The sequence below is a fragment of the Notamacropus eugenii genome, chromosome 2 (genome assembly GCF_028372415.1).
Source record: "Notamacropus eugenii isolate mMacEug1 chromosome 2, mMacEug1.pri_v2, whole genome shotgun sequence".
NCBI lineage: Eukaryota > Metazoa > Chordata > Mammalia > Diprotodontia > Macropodidae > Notamacropus > Notamacropus eugenii.
In genome coordinates this window covers 86,278,720-86,300,127 of record NC_092873.1, presented here as the reverse complement: position 1 = coordinate 86,300,127, position 21,408 = coordinate 86,278,720, and the positions used below count along the sequence as shown (strand labels likewise).

The following is a 21,408-nucleotide window of genomic DNA, read 5'->3' as shown; positions in this document are numbered from 1 at the left end:
GGGGACATGAACATAAAAGTGGAGATCCTATAAGGAAACAGATGAAAGTAGTCCACAGAGAGAGTGAAGAAGTCTGAAGCAACCTGAGTCTGCCTGTAGATGAGGCAGTGCCTGAAAAAAGATACAGATGAGAAGGAATAGTCATACAGATGAATAGGGATGTGCTTCATTTTATAATAGGAAGGACCATGCTGCCAAGAAATTTTGAAAACTATTGAATGGGAGGTAAATGAATTTCAGTAAGATCTCATCAAACTTCTTAGAGAAGCAGGTGGCTCAGTTTTCTGCTCTAAACATGCAGATGAGGGTTTGAGGAGAGCAAAAGACAAAGTGAACAAGTCAATACCCATTTTTTAACCAATTACTCTGTGCAAGGCATTGTACTGATTTACAAAGACAGGCAAAGGAGCTCAAAGTTTAATTAGGGGAGACAATGTGAAAACAGCTTTGTACAAACATGCTATATATAGGAGAAATTGGAGAAAATCAATAGAGGGACAGCACTAGCATTAAAGTGAGTAATAAGGGGCTTCTATGTGAAACATAGGACTCCTGAAATCAGGAAAAACTCGTCTGCCTGAGATCAAATATGGCCTCAGACCCTTACCAGCTGTGTGACCCTGGGCAAATCACTGAATCATGTTTGCCTCAATTTCCTCATCTGTAAAATGAGCTGGAGAAAGAAATGGCAAAAACACTTTGACAAGAAAAGTCCAAAGAGGACCATGAAGAGTTGGATAGGACTGAAATGACTAAACAACAGCAGCAAATGAAGCCAGGGTAGGGAAGAGACAGAGATGGGGCAGGACAGAATTATAGATGTGGGAAGAACCAGTGAAGATGCATAGTTAGGAGATAGTGTCCTGTACAAAGAACAGCAGAGACTGATGTCACTGAACTGGAGTATACAGAGGGAAATAACATGTTATAAGACTAGAAAGGTAAGAGGGGGCCAGGATAGGAAGGACTTTGAATGAGAGGATGTGTATGATATTGGATCCCAGACTAAGAGGGAGTCACCAAAGTTATTGTTTGGAAATGGGGAGGTGACCCAGTCAGACTGGTGCTTTATAGCCTTCACAAAGATTTTACCCACCAAAGAGAGGGAAAATATAAGATGATGGCTAGCAGTAATGGGTGGATTATGTGAGAAGAAGAGATAGTAGCAAAAATATCTGGGTGACATTACATGTGGAAGTAAGAATAGGGAGCTCTTGATGAATGACTTCAATTTTTCAGTGAAATGTGAGACAAGAAGGAGAGGGAAGGAGAAAGGAGGTTGGAGGAGGGATGAAAAAGCTGGGAAATTCCACTATGGAGAGGGGGTTATTTAATAAATTAAGAAGACTTAAAAGTGTTCATGTGCTACAATGAGGAGCTAGTTAAGATTATGCAACATACTGTAATGAATTTAGTATGGTTACATGATTTTCTCCAGCTTCATTCAGGATTCCCTGAGTAGGAGCAAAGGCAGGGGTTAGTGAGAATAATAAACTAGGACTAAGACTTGGAAGGGCAAGTTTGGAGACAGTAAAAGGGGACAAGAGACACAATAGAAGAGGGTAGACAGAGATATGAATCAGACCACCACAAAATCAAGGAGGAGAATTTAACCAGGACAATGATGATAACCTTGAAACAGCTGAGTAGTAGAAGTCACAGTGAGGGTGAAGAGTAGACTTTAGGGGGTTGCTATGCAACGGGAGAGGTGTAATGGCCATCAATTAGGATCAGAAAAGGAATTTCAGAGTGCACAAATATGTAAGTGGAAAATGTAGGTGACAGCAAGATCAAGAGTATGACCACTTTTTGTGTCCCTAAGACAGATGGAGTTATTTGCAAATGAAAAAGGTGAAGAACTGGGACGTTAGGGTGTTTGAGGGAATATTTAATCTCTTGCTATGAGAACAAGAATTGTCGTGGAAAGGAAGACTGACTCAGGACTTGTTCACATCAAGGTTTTAGTCAACCAAAATAAAAAATCTGAGGTCTTCATCACATAACTCCTACCAACCGAAGTCACTCCCACTGTTTACTTGGATGCATTAAAATGAATTGGGGTCAAGAGCTTGTACACAGATTGAATTCACTTGGACTAAAAAAATAATCCCATTAAAAAGGAATCAAAAAGAAGAGACAGATGTAGTTACCTTCACATGTGATAAAGGTTTCTTCTCCCTGCTGGCAAGAATTCTGGTCCCAAGATTGAGAAGAACAATGCCAGAGGAAGGATTCTTGACCTTGGCAGTTGATTTTGTCTGTCCAGCGGGGCTGCAAATTTTTTTGGGAGTGGGAGGGGCTAAACAGTGTTTCAATATGCCCCTTGGCACCACAACTCAGGTGTCTGCAAATCACTGACACAGTATTGTCAGCCATAGAATTAGAACAAACACTACCCCATGTTCCATTGTAGCAAACCTCTAGCCACCCAGAGCACATATGATCCTTACTCACCAACCTGAGATCCAGGGATTCTCTAAGTAGAGAGGAAGGTATGGCCCAATCAGAGGAGACATTTGTTCTCATATTCTCTGGGACTCTTCCCTCTGGAAAATTTATTAGGTTCTCTGGCTATGATGTGTCCACTGGATAGACACAGACCCCACGTATTTTACCAGAATTATTCCTGCTATATTTCTGAACATTTCTTTCTGTCTTGTCTCCCACGTTGATAAAGACAAGAATGTCTTCACTCTGATTTCACTACTCAGTCTCTCACTTTAAAAATCAGGGTGTATCTGTGAACCACCAAAGTAAAGCAAATCTGCAGACTCATAATGTATACCTAGTCTGTGAAGAGCACTCTAATATGAAATGAAAATATAAGGAAGAAACACACACACACACACACACACACACACACACACACACATACACACATCTTCATAAGGGAGAAGACCCAGCTATACAATTGTAGGAAATGAATAAAATCACCCTTCAGATAAGAGGCCTTGCCCTGCATCTGAACTCTAGGTGGGGCTCTGTTTGGGGCAAGAATTTCTCCTCCCTGTCTGAATCAGCTCCTTCTCCCTCAGGTCTCTAAGACCTACCTCCTCAGCGCTCCCATAAATCCCTCAGTGTTAGTGTTTTGTGTGGCCCAGACGTGAGCAGAGGACTTCTGCATCTTCTTTGTGTCTACAGTCATGCTGACCCCAGTGGAGGGAAGGGCACTCCCCTAGGTGGGATTCATTTCCAGAGCAGCTAAGTCCATCCAGCCAGATGGGCCCTGATCCTTGCCCAAAGTGAGCAGAGACCATGACTTGGAGGGCCACTCCACAGCCCAGCTGCCTGCATACCACATGGGCATCACTCAGGTCCTAAGAAGAGCCCTCTTCCATTCAACAGATGAAGCTGTACATTTGCTACAGGGAGAAATTCAGATTAATTACTCATTTTCCCAAGAAAAGAGAACAGTTTCCTCAAATTGTTCAATTTTCTTTTTTACCCGACAATAGCACAGGTGTCTTTTCTTGGTCAGACTGTGAATTATTGAATGTGAGGTCCTGTGTCTGGTTTGCTGAAAAAAACAAACACAGCTCAAATCTGAAACTGGAAGTTTTAAGCTGGGAGGGGATAAGTAAGGTAAATATGTACCTTGAGGAAAGGCACTGGATGAGGGAAGGTGAGGTTCAGTAAATTGGAGAGAAGGCAGGTTTTGAGGAAGGGACAAAGGGATTTCCCAGTCTAAGAAGGCATGTTTTGGCTCTACCAAGTCAAACAAAATTTTTCTCGTTGACGGTTCTATTTTTCCACTGCCCCAGTCCAAATCATACCCTCCATATGCAAAGGCCCTTAAAAGTCTATGACCTTCCACTAGGAAGAGCTTCTGAGACAAAGGTTGCAGTATTTGTAGCTTATCAGCCTTCCTCCGGCTTTGATCCCCCTCTGCTAGATCTAACATATATGAACTGTATAGGGTAGCTTCCTCCTACCATATTTCTGCCACCATCCTATGTCTAAACAGAAGAGAAGTATTTTTTTATGTGAAGTACATGAATTTGTTTTAAAATATATTGATAAACATTGCTTAGGGTGGGGAGAATAGGAGGGAGAAAATTTGTAACTAAAATATTTTAATAAATGTTAAAAATTGGCTTTACATGAAATTATGAAAAGATATTATCTGAAAAAAATTTTAAAAACATATTAATAACTACATTTCAATATAATTTGTTTCTTACTTATGTAAGGAGAACCCCACCTGTAGCAAGGGCCTACGTGTAGAGGTGTCTGTGTGTGGTGAGGCCTCATGTGGGCAAGGGGCTGCCTCTCTCACATGCAGCATAGGAGTGCCATTGTATGACTCAAAGGAAGGAGGAACAGACATATCTAGCCCTCTTCTCCTCTTTCTTGTTGTACTTCAGGCATTTCAGTGGTGTCTAACTCTTTGTGACACCATTTAGGGTTTTCTTGGCAAAGATACTAGAATGCTTTGCCACTTAATTCTCCAGAACATTTTACGGATGAGGAAAATGAAGCAAACAGGGTTTAGTGACTTCCCCAGAGACATGTAAATACCATTTGTCTGAGATCAGATTTGAACTTGGGTCTTCTTGATTCCTGGCCCTACACTCTATCCACTGTATCACCTAGCTGCCTCTCTACTTAGCTTCTCTACCTCCCTTCTTCTAGGGAGATTTTATTTCCCACCAGGAAGGCAGGCAGGAGTTTGGGGGCAAAGCCTCCTCTGCTCTTGTCAGAGAGGAGTATCAGTTCCAATCCAATTTCTGATTCTTCTGACATCAAGTAGAGGGGAAGATCAGTTAAAAGCATTATTCTCTAGTGGTCCCAAAGCTACCCCCAAAGGAGGCCATGGCCCAAAGAAAGTCAAGAATCTCTGCTCTAGAGGGACAATTGCCTAGCTAGATAGGAATCCCTTCTTACCCTAGTTCGACAGAGAAAAAGCGGATGTTTTCAAATAGTAGGCACCTATTAAGTGCTAGTAGATTGATTTTCCTAAGTAACTGAGGAAAAAGAAAACATAAAAGCAGAAACTCCACTTTTGCATATCATTAGAAATGACTTCTCAAGATGATGCTAATGTAGAACAACTGAAAGGGGCACCCTCTAATTCTAACCTATTTCTAAATTTCTCTCCTGCTCCCTGAGACTATCCTACTAAGGATATTGGAGTAGCAAGTGGTAGTAGGAATTGAGTGAACTACACTGACTATCTTGTTATTCAATTCTGGAGCTAGCTAAGTTCCATCTCTTCACTTATGGGTCTAGTCCAATTTCTATCTAGTGAGAAAGCTTTATGCAATAGTGGGAAGTGGAAGAAAACATTGTTGCGTCTTTTGAACCTCATCCTGCATTACTGGGACCTGGACCACCTCTACCTGATGATTAACTAAGCACATAAGTGATGCTGACTAGAAACTCAGTCACATGCAATGATTGATGAAAGGAATTTTCTCACAAGCAACGCATGAGCTTTATCTGAAAACTACCCCAGTACTATTCAATCAAGTATTGTTTCTATGTCCTTTTGATTCAATATAGACACTGGCGAGGAGAGGGTGCAGTGAGAAACCTCTTTTTCTGATTTCAGGGAACTACATGTATTTTTCTCCCCTTCTCTACTGGAAAAGCCTCCAATCTTTCCTGCAAATTGAAATTAGATAATCTAATTTTGCATCCTTACTAATTTTCTTTAATTAATCTCTTTAATTAATTGGTCTCATTTGATTAATTGTTTTTAAAACATAAAAATCTGTCTTCCCTATATTCTTAGTGACAAAGCTGAGAAAGGTCTCTGGCCCTAATTTGTTAAGCAATAGCCATGTATTGTTTAATAATTTGATAAACTTGGAAGTGTCAGCCTTTGTTTCCTCAACCATGTCATCATTCACACACCTCACTATCTCTTCCCTCAGGTTTTCTCCCCCATCTCTGGCTGACCTACACTTATCCAACAGGTACTTTTTTTTCCTTGAAGAATTCTGCTTCTCTGACCCCTGACTTGATGTTTTACTCTGGACTCTGAAGTATTTGTATAATTCAATTCCTACTACCTCAAACAAATATACAGAGAAGATAAAATTGTGTAATCTTTGACTCAAGGGTCTACTTACATAAGAATCTCTTCAGTAGAAATTGATTTCATAAGACAAAGTTGGTGAAAACGGGAGAGAAGAGAGACCTGGCTCAGGATCTCCTTTTCATTTTGACCAGGATCTCTCTTTCCCCAGCTTTCATCAACTCTGACCCTCATGAAATCTATTCCCACCAAAAATGAGATCTTTGGCAAATGGCTTTGAAACAAGGGTTGCAATTTTCAAGGAACAAAGACCTGAAATTTTATACTAAGATGCTTGCAATATGGTCCACCCAATATTGAATAGTATTACAGTGTCTATGATCTTTTCTCAAGTATTCTTTATTTGCGGGGTGATCTAACCATCAAGCTCTGGTGAAACATCCTACATGTGAGTTTGGACAATTCCTAGTCCTTCCTGTCTAAGGTTGTTCATTCTTAGTCCTTCCTATGAATGCCCAGAGCCAGCATATCCCTGTTCATTCTTAGCATGACACATTAACATAAGTTTACACTTTCCTCTAAAGTAGTTGAGGGATCACAATACATCTTCCCTATCTGGGAATTCCCAAAGGAAAGACACAAATGAACAATAACATATAAAGTAAGTATGAACAAATGTCATACAAAATTCCCAGCATGATTAGGACTCTTCATACTTCTATCAGAGAAAAGATGCCATGGCTGTCCTGTGGATACTGAAAAGGACCACTTGACTGTTGATGAGTGGAGATACTTCTTTTCCTTCCTGAACACATCAATATATTCACTGGTCCATCATCTAGAGATATGCCTTGAGTCTGAATTAGGGGTTTTCCTTCACTAAGCTGAGCAGACCACAGAGGCAACTTTTCCTGTGGAACATGGAGAAGTGCCCAGGATAGTCACAGAACAATTCCATAAATCAAACTCAGTTCCTGTGCAATAAAATGTGTCCCCTATGATCTGGACACTTCCTCTACCAAAATGTGCTTCTTCTGGAGGCTTCAAGGCAACACCACAGTGGGGCTGATGGTAGAGAATGTTGGCATCTGCCAGGTCCCAGTGGGAGTCACAGAGAGTCCTCCAAGTCCCCAAAACTTGGATCTCCACTCTTCCTTTACATTGAGAGCTTCCATCCATCAGACGAAAATCTGCGTACCCTGGGGAGAAGAAGGCAGGGCTTTAGAAAAGTCAGTGTGACTTTCTAATTTCAAGATTAAGTACAATGTGGGAGCAGGAGAAAAGCATTGTGCAAGTTTTACTTGAACAAATGACTCCAACATCCATGCTGTGACTGCATTTTCCCTGTGGAAGTGGTACCATGGGGCACAGTGACAGGAATGGTTCACTTCCATTACATTGGAATTCTTTATACAAGATGGGTCCATTTCCTCTTCCAAAGTGAGCCCCTTTCATGATGGAGACTGCAGTGCCACACTCTAACACAGCACAAATGACTTTGGCAGTACAAAGAGTAAAATTCCAATCACAGACCGTGTTCCATTTTGTTTCAGAATCAAATTCTACCCTCCCGTTACAGGGGCCATCCCCCTCAACTAGCTGGACAAACCCTGGAAAGACAAGAAAGAACTTGAGTGATTGGCCCTGAAAGCCAAGATTTCCCTGATGAGGGAAGAAACACAATTAATTACGTGAGATTCTGTCTGGCATATTCCCAAGGCAGAAGAAGCAAAGGAATTTTTCTTTAACTGAGCACATAAAAACTAATACCTTAAAAGCATGCTGACTATGATTAAATCTGAAATAAAACTGAAGGTGCTTCATTCCTGGTACTCTTCGGGAAAGTATGTCTGACAGATGTAGTGAAATGCGATCTTGCTACTCTTTTACGCAGGGGAGAGACATATGGAAAAGCAGAATGTATGCCTCTCACTCAGAAAATTAGACTCCTATAAAATCTCACCATTAGAGAAGAAACCATGTCCTCTTCTCCAAGAACCTGGTTGTTCTTATTAGATTTCCTTTTCTTATTTTAATATTTTGTTTTATTTCTAATTATTACTTATTTATTTTTAGTTTTCAACATTTGCTTCCACTAAATTTTGAGTTCCAAATTTTCTCCCCATCTCTCCCCTAACCCCACCTTAAGATGGTATGCATTTTGATTACCCCCTTTCCCCAAACTGCCCTCCCTTCTATCACCCCCGACATGTCTTATCTGCTTTCCTTTCTGTTTGAGATTTCTATACCCTACTGCTTCTACATCTTATTGCCCAGTCACATGTAAAATCAATTTTTAACATTTATTTGTAACACTTTGAGTTCCAGATTCTCTCCCTTCCTCTCTTCCCCACCTACCCTCAATGAGAAGGCAAACAACTCAATTAGGTTATACATGTGTAGCCTTGAGGAACACTTCCAAAATAGTCATGTTGTGAAAGACTAACTATATTTCCCTCAAGCCTGTCCCATCCACCCCCATTTATTCTATTCTCTATTTTGAACCTGTCCCTCCTCAAAAGTATTTGCTTTTGATTTCCCCCTCCCACAATATTCCCTTCTTTCTATCATTCCCCTTCTCTTCTCCCCTTACTCCCTACTTTTCTATAGGGTAAAATAGATTTCTATATCCAATTGAATATGTTATTATCTCCTTAAGCCAAATCCAATGAGAGTAAGGTTCACTCATTACCTCTTACCTCCACCTTCTTCCCTTCCAATATAAAAACATTTTTGCATCTTTTATGTGAGATAATTTATCCTGTTCTACCTCTCCCTTTCTCTTTCTCTCATTACATTCCTCTCTCACCCATACATTTTATCATTTTATATTTTAGATATCATCTCTTCATATTCAACTCACCCTCAACCCTCTGTTGATATATGTATGTATGTATATGTGTGTGTGCATGCATGTATATATGCATGTATGTGTGTATATATGTTTATGTACATATACATGCACACATATATATTCCTTCCAATTACTTAATACTGGGGAAGGTCTCATAAGTTACAACTGTTACCTTTCCATGTAGGAATTTAAACAGTTCAACTTTAATAAATCCCTTACAATTTCTCTTTCCTATTTACCTTTTCATGCTTTTATTGAGTCTTGTATTTGAAAGTCAAATTTTCTGCTCACCTCTGGTTTTCTCATCAAGAATACTTGAAAGTCCTCTGTTTAATTGAATGTCCATTTTTCTTCTGAAGGATTTACTCAGTTTTGCTGGGTAGATGATTCTTGGTTTTAATCCTACCACCTTTGACCTACAGAATATCATATTCCAAGCCCTCTGTTCCTTTAATTTAAAAATTGCTGGATCTTTTGTTATTCCAATTGTGTTTCCACAATATTTGAATTGTTTCTATCTGGCTTCTTCACTATTTTCTCCTTGACCAGGGAACTCTAGAATTTGGCTATAATATTTCTAGGAGTTTTTCTTTTGGGATCTCTTTCAGGAGGCAATGAGTAGATTCTTTCAATATTTATTTTTCCCTCTGGTTCTAGGATACCAGTTTTCCTTGATAATTTCTTGAAAGATGATGTCTAAGCTTTTTTTGTTGTGGCTTTCAATAATTTTCTAATTTTCAATTATTTCTAATAATTTTTAAAGTATCTCTCTGGATCCATTTTCTAGATCCATTGGTTTTCCTGTGAGATATTTCACATTGTCTTCTATTTTTTCATGCTTTTGCTTTGTTTTATAATTTCTTGATTTCTCATAGATTCATTACTTTCCATTTACTCTATTCTAATTTTGAAGGAATTATTTTCTCCAGTGAGCTCTTGAACTTCCTTTTCCATTTGCTTAGTTCTGCTTTTTAAGGCATTCTACTCCTCATTGGATTTTTGGACCTTTTTTGCCATTTGGAGTAGTGTATGTTGTAAGGTATTATTTTCTTCACTTTTTTACATCTCCTTTAGCAAGCAATTAACTTATTTTTCATGCTTTTTGTGCATCACTCTCATTTCTCTTCCCAATTTTTCCTCTATATGTTTTAATTGATTTTCAAAATCCTCTTAGAGATCTTGCATGGACTGAGACCAATTCATACTTTTCTTGGAGTCTTTACATGTAGGAGTTTTGACTTTGTTGTCTCCTTTTGGTTGTATGTTTTGATCTTCTTTGTCATCAAAGTAAGATTCTATAGTCTAAGGTTTTTCCATTGCTGGTTCATTTTCTCAGCCAATTACTTGACTTTTTAACTCTCTGTTAAGGTATGGCTCTACTTCCAGTGTGGGGAGTGTACTGTCCCAAACTTCACAGCTTTTGTGCAGCTGTTTTCAGAGATACTTCTAGGGATCTGTAAATTTTCAATTTTTCCAAAATGGAAAAGTGTTTGCTCCTCTCATGGTCAGTGCCAGGCAGAGAAACAAAGAGACAAATAGAGACAGAGAGAGTAGAGGAGCATGAGAGACAAAGAATGAAAGAAGAAAGAGAAAAAAAGGAGGGGGGGGAAACAGGTGCCATTTCTGCTGACTTGGAAAGGAAATAATCACTTCTGCCAATGAGTCCTTTTAATGATTTGATAGTCTTACTCTGTACAAACCTTTCTCCTCAATCTGAGGCTGGAACAAGTCCACTATACTTTCACACTTGACTTTAGCTTCTGTCACATTTGCTACAGAGATTTTTGTGGATATGATTATAAACATAAGTTTGTTGATTTGGTGATAAACTAAGGTAAGAAGAGAATTAATGTTGTTGGTTACCAGAAAATCATCTGTTGAGGACATCAAAAAATCTTCTATCTTTTTAATAATCCAAAAAATAATGTACTTAGAACAGAAGCCCCAAGACCAATCTCTCTGGGCCACACAGTGAGAATGTAGTTGATGCAGGTCAATTGTATTAGGCACCCTCACCCAGAGAAATACTAGCAACATGGAGATTGAAATAACTAAAGGACATGATTAATATCAGTGAATGAAATAACAACTCCAAATGATCTCTCCCAGCATCTGTAGTTAGCTTTATTGCTGATACTTACAATTACTATACTCCCACTTGCTATGTTTGTTTGCTTTAGAATGGAGCCTCTATCTCCCTTTGTCTACCTTTATACCTTAGTATAAAACTATACAACTGAGTAGGTAGAGTCAAGATGACAGAATAACGGGAATTAGCACGAAGAGTTCCCCCGAAAAAGCTTGTGGAAGCAGATATAAAAAATGTACCAGACCAAAGCCTAATAAAGAAAATGTTAGGAAAATTGGGGATGAGACAATTATTTCCAGCTCAGGTCAGCAGAGTGAGACAGAGAGAGAAAATCCAGATATTAATCTGGCCAGGAATTTGTAGGGCATAGAGACCTCCAGAAAAGAGAAGCAATCTGTCCTAAATACTTTATTTAAGCAGATCAGAAAGATTCCTAGATCCCCCATGTACTCTTCCCCTGGCACAAGCATGAAGAGAGCTCTGGAGGAGAGAAGAGGTATTGTAGTTCTGGGAGTCTTAGGACCTATGTTCAAAACTTTCCCATCAAATTATACTTGTTAGTCTGTGTAACCTTCTGACAATCAGATAACCTCACTGGATTTCTACTTCCTTCTTTGTAAAGACACATGACGACCATCAATTTTGTTTCCCATTCTAAATTCTATGACTCCAGGATCAGATTACAATTTCCCCTACTTGCAGAAGACAAACTGGTGGAAGCTTCATTTAGATGCAAACTCTAGACCCACATCCTCCAGCTCAATATCTGTTCTCAGAACTCTGTTTCAGCCCAAGACATCTGTCACAAGAGAAACAGGGGAATGCAGTCCAGTGTATGCCACACCTGAAAGTGAGGCCCCAGGCCCTTACACAAAGCAAAAAGTTCTGAGAACAGATATTGTTCTTAGACTTATGTACATCACACTCACCTGAGCACATGACATCAGCATCCTCCTCATGAACACAGGGACTCCTATCCCAGGAACTTGCAGGGCAATCCCACAGAGAGGACTCACTCCCTTTGCACCACACATCATCCAACCAGATGGTCCCATTTCCTGGGCCAAATGCAGCTCCTCCCAAAGCAGCCACAGCAGAGCCACAGCCCAGCTGCTGACAAACCACATTAGCATCTGCTAGGTCCCATAAGTCATCACATACTGTCCCCCAGGAGCCATCATGCCATATCTCCACTCATCCAGAGCATAGAGTCTCTCCTCCCCTGAGTTGGAGTTTGTCTTTGTCTGGAAAAGAAAAACAGCACCCCCTGTTAACATCCTGGCTTGGAAGTGAGGAACCTCTGAGAGCCCCAGGTATAGAAAGGAAGCAACTGAGATACCTCTTCAGGGTCCAGAGGGTGGGCAATGAATTTTCTTGTTGCATATATCATATTTATACAAAACTGTTTACATGTTTTCTCCCCCATTAGACTTTGAGCTCTTTGAAGGCAGGGACTGCTTTCTTGTCTTTCTTGGTATCACCAGGGCTTAGTACAGTGCCAGGCGCATAGCAGTTGCTTTAAAAATGGTTATTTATTTAGTACAAACAAGTTATATGCAAGATGAATTGGTCACCTTTGGAAAGGGAGAGCCAAGATGATGGAATAAAGGCAAGCACTCACCTAACCCTTTCCAAATTCCCCTCCAAACAACTTTAATTAATGCCTGAGAATAAATTTTGGAGCCACAAAAACAACAAAAGTCCTGGGTGAAAGAATATTTCAGGGGGGGTGGAGCCAAGATGGTGGGGTAGACACACATACGCTAGCTCCAAACCTACAGCCCATAAAATATCTGTAAAAAAGAACTCCCAACAAATTCTGGAGCAGCAGAAGCCACAGAACAATGGAGCAGAAGAGATTTCTGTTCCAGAGAGCCCTGAAAACCTCTTGCAAAAGGTCCGTCAGGCCCTGGACCTGGAGCCAAGTCCAGCCCTGCCTTGGCTGCACAACACCAAGAGGAGCAGATCCGAGCAGGCTTCAGGGACAGAATCTCCAGCAGCCATGTAGGTCCCTCCACCCACAGGCACCAAAGGTTGGTGAGAGGGTCTTCTCGGTTTGCCAAGAAGGGAGTGGGGTGCCCCCATAACTCAGGCCCCCTCAGGAGGCAGCAGCAGAGGCGGGAGCAGACCAGGGCTCCCCAAGCAGGCAGGAGCTTGGATCCATTGTTGAAGGTCTCCACATAAACCTCCTGAGGGAACTGAGTCCCATGTGGTGGCCCTGCCCCCACCTGAGCGCCTGAACTTAATCTCACACTGAATAGCAGCCCCGCCCCCACCCAAAGCCCTGAGGCTGGGAAACAGCATTTGAATCTCAGACCCCAAGCACTGGCTGGGAGGATCTGGAGGGGAAGTGGGTGTGAAGAGAATATTCAGAAGTCAAGTCACTGGCTAGGAAAATGCCCAGAAAAGGGAAAAAAATAAGACCATAGAAGGTTACTTTCTTGGTGAACAAGTATTTCCTCCCTTCCTTTCTGATGAGGAAGAACAATGCTTACCATCAGGGAAAGACACAGAAGTCAAGGCTTCTGTATCCCAGCCCACTCAATGGACTCAAGCCATGGAAGAGCTCAAAAAGGATTTTGAAAATCAAGTTAGAGAGGTGGAGGAAAAACTGGGAAGAGAAATGAGAGACATGCAAGTAAAGCATGAAAAGCAGGTCAACACCTTGCTAAAGGAGACCCCCAAAAAATGCTGAAGAAAATAACACCTTGAAAAATAGGCTAACTCAATTGGCAAAAGAGGGTCAAAAAGTCAATGAGGAGAAGAATGCTTTCAAAAGCAGAATTAGTCAAATGGAAAAGGCGGTTCAAAAGTTCACTGAAGAAAATAGTTCTTTCAAAATTAGAATGGAACAGATGGAGGCTAATGACTTTATGAGAAACCAAGAAATCACAAAACAAAACCAAAAGAATGAAAAAATGGAAGATAATGTGAAATATCTCCTTGGATAAACAAATGGCCTGGAAAATAGATCCAAGAGAGACAATTTAAAAATTATGGGCCTACCTGAAAGCCATGATCAAAAAAAGAGCCTAGACATCATCTTTCATGAAATTATCAAGGAAAGAATATTTCAGCCCAAGACATCTTAAAAGGTTGGCAGAAAAGTTCTGTCTCAAAGAAAAGAGCAGAGTGCAGTCCAATGTATGCCACACCTGAAAATGAGGCCCTTGCACAAGGCAGCAAGTAGCAGAACACATCCAGCAGACCACACCCAACCAGCAGCAGGCCTTGGGGGCAACTGAATTTATTGCAGTGTCATCCTGAGCACTCAGCCCACTGATGACAATGTTTCAGACAAGTGGGGAGGAGACTACAAGAGATACTTTCCTGGCACTGGGTGCAGGACCCTGTTACATTGCTCATAATCAGTTCCAAGTCACAATTTTAGGGCAAGGAGGAACACTTACATATTAGAGATCCCAGTCACAAGGGGTCAGAACCTGAGTAAGAGCTCCAGGAGAGAAAACAGTTAATTGGAGTCACTTGCAGACCAGAGTACAGCTTAGAGAGCAGTGATGTTTCAGACAATGTCCCCTCCACAATCAGGGCAGAGACCAACATTAACATAGAGTTAAACATCAAGAAATAAGCTGGAAAATGAGTAAGCTTCTATATTAAAAAAAAATCTAACTGTGTGAATTAAAAATCAGAATTCTACAATATGTTGTTTACATAAAACAGACTTGAAGCAGAGAGCTACATGCAGAGTAAAGGAAAAAGAGTAGAGCAGAATCTGTTATGTTTCAGTTGAAGTAAAAAAAAGTAGATGTAGTGACCATGATGTCTGGCAAAGCAAAAGCAAAAACAGATCTAATTAAATGAGATAATCAAGGAAATCACATCCTGTTAAAAGGTACCATAGACAATGAGGTCATATCTTTACTAAACAAATATGCAACAAATGGTATAGCATACAAAATCCTCAAGGAAAAATTAAATGAGTTACAGGAAGAAATACACAATAAAACTATACCTGTGGGGAACCTCAAGTTTCCCCTTTCAGAATTAGATAAGTTAGATTTAAAAAATAAGGAAGAAATAAACTAAGGAGATGAAAGAGATGTTAGAAAAGTTACATGTGACATATCTTTTCTCAGCACTACATGACACCTACACAAACAATGACCATGTATTAGGGCATAAAACCTCATAACTAAATACAGAAACCAGAAATCTTAAATGCATCCTTTTCAAATCATAATGGATAAAAATTGTTTTCAATAAAGGGACATGAAGTTAATTAGAAACTAAATATTCTAATTTTAAAGTATGATTGGGTCAAATAAAAAATCATAGACACAGTAAATAATTTCATTAAAGAGAATGACAATGAGACAAAATACCAAAATTTAAGGGATGCAGACAAATCAGTACTCAGGGAAAATTTTATATCTCTAAAGACTTACATCAACAAAATAAAGAAAGAACAAATCAGTGAAGTGGACATGCAACGAAAAAACTAGAAAGGAAAGAAATTAAAATTCACAATTAAACACTAAGTTGCAAATCATGAAAATCAAGGGAGAGATGAATAAAATTGAAGGTAAGAAAATCACTAAACTAATATAAAAAAAATTAGGAGCTGGTTTTATTGGGGGGGGGGAGGAATAAAACAGATAAAACCATTGGTTAGTTTGATTTTAAAAAGGAAAAAAAAACAAATTACCAGTATCAAAAATCAAAAGGTTGAATTCACCACCAATGGAGAGAAAGTTAAAGTAATAATTAAGAACTTTTTTGCCTAAATATATGATAATAAATCAGGCAATCTAAGTGAAATAGATGAATATTTGCAAAATTATATATTCCACAGATTAACAGAAGACAAAGTAGAATTCTTAAATAACCCTACTTAAGAAAAATAGATTGAACCCGCCATCAATGAGTTCTTTTTTTAAAAAATCCCAGGATAAGTGAAAAGCCTCTCCAATAAGATTGGGGTGAAATAAGAACGTCCATTATCACCATAGTTTTCAATGTGTTACAAGAACCTATAGCTTCAGCAAGAAGAAAAGAAAAAGAAATTGAAGCAATGAGAATAGGCAAAAAAGAAACAAAGCCATGACTCTCTACAGATGGTATACCTAGAGAATCCTAAAAATTAAGTAAAAAATTACTTGAAATAATACGCAACTATAGCAAAATAGTAGGATATAAAATAAACCCACATAAATCATTAACATTCCTATATATTACTAACAAAGTCCAACATCAAGAGATACAAGGAGAAATTCCATTTAAAGTTACCATATGCATTATAAGTATAATATATACCATATATATAATATAATACCAATATAAAATATAATATATACCATGTGCATTGGGAGTCTTTCTGCCAAAACAAACTCAAGAACTATATGAATACTTTTCACATAAATAAAGTCAGATCTTAATAATTGGAAAAACATCAGTTGCTCATGGGTAGGCCAAGCTAATATTTAAAAACTGACAGTTCTCTCTACATTAATTTACTTATTCAGTGTGATACCAATCAAAATACCAAAAAAAAACATTTTGTAAAACTAGAAAAAAATTTAAAACTTCATCTATAAGAACAAAAGGTCCAGAATATCAAAGGAATTAATGAAAAGAAAGGCTAGGAAAGATGGCCTAATCATACCAGTCTTTAAATTATATTATAAAGCAGAATCATCAAAACTACTGGGTACTGGCTAAGAAATAAGAGTTATGGGTCATTGGAATAGGTTAGGTACATAAAACACAGTAGGCAATGATTTTAGTAGTCTACTGTTTGATAACCTCAAAGACTCCAGTTTCTAGGATAAGAACTCACTATTTGACAAAAACTACTGGGAAAACTGGAAAATAGTGTGACAGAATTGTGCATAGACCAATATCTTATAATGTATACCAAAATAAAGTTCAAATCAGTACACAATTTAGATATAAATGCTGATATTATAAGGAAACTGAGAGAGCAAGGAATAACTTACCAGTCATATTAATGGAGAACAGAAGAACTTATGATCAAACAAGTGATAGAGAACATTATGAAATTTGAAATGTATGATTTCGATTACAATAAATTGAAAATTTTTGGCCCAAACAAAACTAATGCAATCAAAATTAGGAGGGAAACAGAAAACTGGGAAAGAATTTTTACAACTAATGTTTCTGATAAAGGCCTCATTTCTCAAATATATAGAGAACTGAGTCAAATGTAAAAGAATTCACGTCATTCCCCAATTGATAAATGGTAAAAGGATATGAACAGGCAGTTTTCAGAGGAAGAAATTAAAGCTATCTACAGTCATATGAAAAAATTCTCTAAATAACTATTGACTGTAGAAATGCTAATCAAAATAGCTCTGATATAACACATCATACCTATCAGATTGACTAACTTCACAAAACAGGAGCATGATCAATGCGGGAGAAGATATGGGAAAATTGGAACACTAACGCATTGTTGGTGGAGTTGTGAACTGATCCAACCATTTTGGAGAATAATTGGGGAAAATGCCCACAGGACTATAAAAAGGTGCATACCCTTTGACCAGCAATACCACTTCTAGGGAAGTACCCCAAAGAGGTCATAACAAAGGGTGAAGGATCCACATGTATTTATATCTTTTCTTTTCATGATGGCAAAGAATTGGAAATTAAGGGGATATCCATCAATGAGGGAAATGGCTGAACAAGTTGTGGTATATTCACAAAGTGGAATACTGTTATACTATAAGAAATGATGAGCAGGTGTACTTCACAAAAACCTGGTAAGAATTATATGAACCAATGCTGAGTGAGGTGAGCAGAACCAGAACATTGTACACAGTTACAGACACATTGTGCAATGACTAATTTTGGTAGACTTAGCTTTTCTCAGCAATGCTACGATTTAAAACAACTTCAGAAGATTCATGATGGAAAATATTATTTACCTCCAGAGAAAGAACTATGGAGTCTGAGTGCAGAATGCAGATCAAAGCATACTATTTGTTCTCTCTTTATTTGTTTGTCTTGTTTCTTCTTTCTTGTGGTTCAATCCATTGGTTCTCATTCTTCATTACAACATGACTAATGGGAAAATATGTTTAATATGAATGTATATGTAGAGACTATATCAGATTTTATGCCACCTAGCAGAGGGGGAAGAAGATGAAGGTAGAGAAAATTTTAAACTCAAAAGCTTGTGGAACTGAATGTTGAAAACTAAAAATAAAATAATTAATTTTTTAAAATCCTCACCTACCAAATCCCTTTTATGTTCATAAAATACGGCATGGAAACATAAACCAGGAAGAGTAAAAAGAGAGAAAGAAAACTATAGAAAAATTTCCCTAGAAAATATTGATGAAAAATTTAAATAAGATGTCAGCAAGGAGATTATAGCAATATATCATCAAGATATTCATATATTATGAGCATGTGGGATTTATGCCAGGAATTCAGGACTGGTTCAATATTTGGGAAAACTTCAGAATAATTAACTACATAAATAAAAAACAAAAATCCTATGATTATCTTAATGGATGCAAAAAAAAGATTTTGACACAATACAACACTTATGTCTATTAAACATTCAGGAAAGCATAAGAATAAACAGAGCTTTCCTGAAAATAAGCAGTATTTATCTAAAACCAGCAGTGAGGATTATCTGTAATGGAGATAAGTTAGAAACCTTCCCAGTGACATCAGGAATGAAACAAGGATGCCCACCTTGAGCACAATATTATTCAACATTGTACTAGAAATGCTACCTATAGCAATAAGCAAAGATAAAGAAACTGAAGGAAAACACAACTATTACCCTTTACTGATAATATGATAATATACTTGGAGAATAACAGAGAATCAATTTAAAAATATTAGTTGAAATAATGAACAGCTTTAGCAAAGTTGCAGGGTATAAAATAAACCCAAATAAATCATCAATATTGCTATATATTACCAACAAAATCCAGCAGCAAAAAATACAAAGAAAAATTCCATTTAAAATAATGGCAGATAATATAAAATACTTGGGAGTCAGTACTTGCCACAAGCTCAAGAACTACATGATCACAATTACAAAACACATTTCCCATGAAGAAAGTCAGATTTAAACAGTTATAAAAACATGACTTGCTCATTGGGTGGGATAATAAAATGACAATTCTGCCTAAATTAATTTATTTATTTCATGCTACTTATGCCAAACAAGCTACCAAGAATATTTTTAGAGCTACAAAAAGTGATTAAATTCATCTGGAAAAAAAAAGGTCAGGAATATCAAGGGAATTTGTGTAAAAAACACGTGAAGGAAGGTGGCCTATCCATGCCAGATCTCAAACTGTATTACAAGGTAGTAATCATCAAAATAATCTGGTACCAGCTAATAAATAGTGAGATGGATCAGTGCAATAAATTAAGCACACAATACACAGTAGAGATGACTATAGTAAGATCTAAACTTTTGAAACAACAACTCACTATTTGACAAAAACTACTGGGAAAACTGAAAAGTGGTTTGGCAGAAACTAGCTAGAGGCCAACACCTAACACTATATAGCAAGACAACGTCCAAAGGGATATATTATGGGGATGGAGGTGTAGGGAGCTGAGACAGAGAGTGAGAGGGGGCCATGAAATATTTAACATTTCAAAGCAGAAAAACTTCTTAGAGAAAATTACTCCAAGTCCCTTTTTTTTGGCAAGAGAGAATAATAAAATTGAAAGTGGTAAAGCGACTTTCTGAAATTCACATCACTAGTGGCAGAACCAAAGTCTCCTGACTACAACCAGTCTTCTTTCCACTATAGCTAAGAGTTTATTTTATGGAAGGAATAGGCATGTAAGTTGCTCAATTTCATCCCATGGGAAAGTTAGCATGAATGAAATCAGTGAATTCATCCTTACTGAGCACTTACTATGAACAGGGATTGACATTCCTAGGAATATAGAAAAGTGTGTGAAATTCTAAGCACTCGCAGGAAGCTTATAATCAATCATTTTGAGAATATAAAATTAGAGGCTAAATGGAAGAGTCCTGGGTCTCTGGTCATATGCCAGCCCCACTCCTCTCTGGCTATATTGGTGATTCTAGGAAGAATCAGGTGACATTACCCATTCTCAGATTTATTCTCTACACAATTGGTATGGGATTGATCAGTCCGTTAAATGCTGAGAGGACTAATTCCAGGGAAAGGAGCTCAAAACTACCTTTGAAGCAAAATATTTGCAAAATACTTTGGTTAAGGGAGGGGTGAAATTCCTTGTATTTAAACTGAGTGGTACAGGTCTTAAAAGAACATTCCCTAGATTAGGTCCCAGAGCTAGGCTGCAGGTGCAAAGTTATTTAGATCATATAGTACCTGATATCTATATTTCTTCTCTCCCAGTCACAGAGACCACACAAAACTTGCAAGTTATTTCACAAACTAACAGTAATCTCCTTGTTAGTCAGCACAGGCCAAACCAGCACAGTCTCAACAAAGTTTCTTTTGGCTAATGAGTTGAGTGGCTAGATCAGGGAATCTCTCTACTTGCTTCATGTAGGAATCCTTCCATCCATATACTCAAATACTGAATTTGACATGTGGCAATGATTTTAAATTTTCCTGATCATTTAGGAGGATGGCATGGCACTGAGATGATGCCCTAGAGTAAGCCAAAGCAGATCAATGAGACTAAATAATGCAGTCTTGGGTCTTCTATTGGTTTCTTGACCATCTGCCATATTAGAAGTCACAGGAAACCTCAGACCAGGACTTTACGAGTTTAATTCTGGGACCAAATATCGTATCTCTTGATGAATAATCTTCCTTCAAACCTAAGAAGGCTCTCCAAAATTCAGACATTGTAATTTCCTTGCATTGCTCCAAAGAGATGGTAAATATTGCATTATAATTTTCTAACCTATAAGTTTTTTCTAAGTCCAGCAGCCCAGTCCAGCTCACTACAAGTCCTAATAGCTCAGACTCTGGGGAAGAAGAAAAATGAAATCTTACCAGAGTTGGTCACTAGGAAACCGAAGAAAAGAAGAACTAGCATCTGGGCAGGAGGAAGTCTCTCTAAGGCCATCCTGACATCACCAGTCCTGCTACAGTTTTGAAAGCACAAACTCCTCTTGAGAGACCCCAGAACACTGAATGAGGGATATACAGCAATAGGAGGGGACTATATAGATTCAGCTCCTGACCACGCCACCTGTGCTGGGAGTCAATAGGAACTCCCTTTACCATTTCAGACAGTATCAGAGACTTGATCTGCCACAATATGAAATTCAAAAACCAATTAAATTCTTCCCCCTACATATCTTCTTATATAAGAGAAGAGGTCTTTGTGATGAGAATTCTGTCTCTGTAGATTGGAATGAGATGTGCATCTCAGAAGCAGATGAAAATGCTACATTTGTATGACTCTAACTCCTCTGTAGGGTCCATCTCATTTCACAATCAACAAAATAAGAATCCAGTCGTAATCAGTGTTGTAGTCAATTATTAACTGCAGTTCATGAACCATGTCAAGGTACATCTT

The 21,408-nt window shown here is 38.3% G+C and overlaps 1 protein-coding gene across 1 annotated transcript in view; it reads right to left on the bottom strand.

Moving 5' to 3' along the window:
- The window catches only part of LOC140522725 (antigen WC1.1-like), an 83,107-nt gene extending 66,217 nt beyond the window's left edge, over positions 1 to 16,890 (bottom strand). The window contains exons 1-5 of the mRNA XM_072638026.1: positions 16,884 to 16,890; positions 11,853 to 12,116; positions 7,282 to 7,590; positions 6,875 to 7,179; positions 2,151 to 2,271 (exon numbers count right to left, since the gene is read on the bottom strand). Coding sequence (XP_072494127.1) covers positions 2,151 to 2,271; positions 6,875 to 7,179; positions 7,282 to 7,590; positions 11,853 to 12,116; positions 16,884 to 16,890 — 1,006 coding nt within the window. The remainder of the gene's footprint in view (positions 1 to 2,150; positions 2,272 to 6,874; positions 7,180 to 7,281; positions 7,591 to 11,852; positions 12,117 to 16,883) is intronic.
- Positions 16,891 to 21,408: the final 4,518 nt, after the last annotated feature.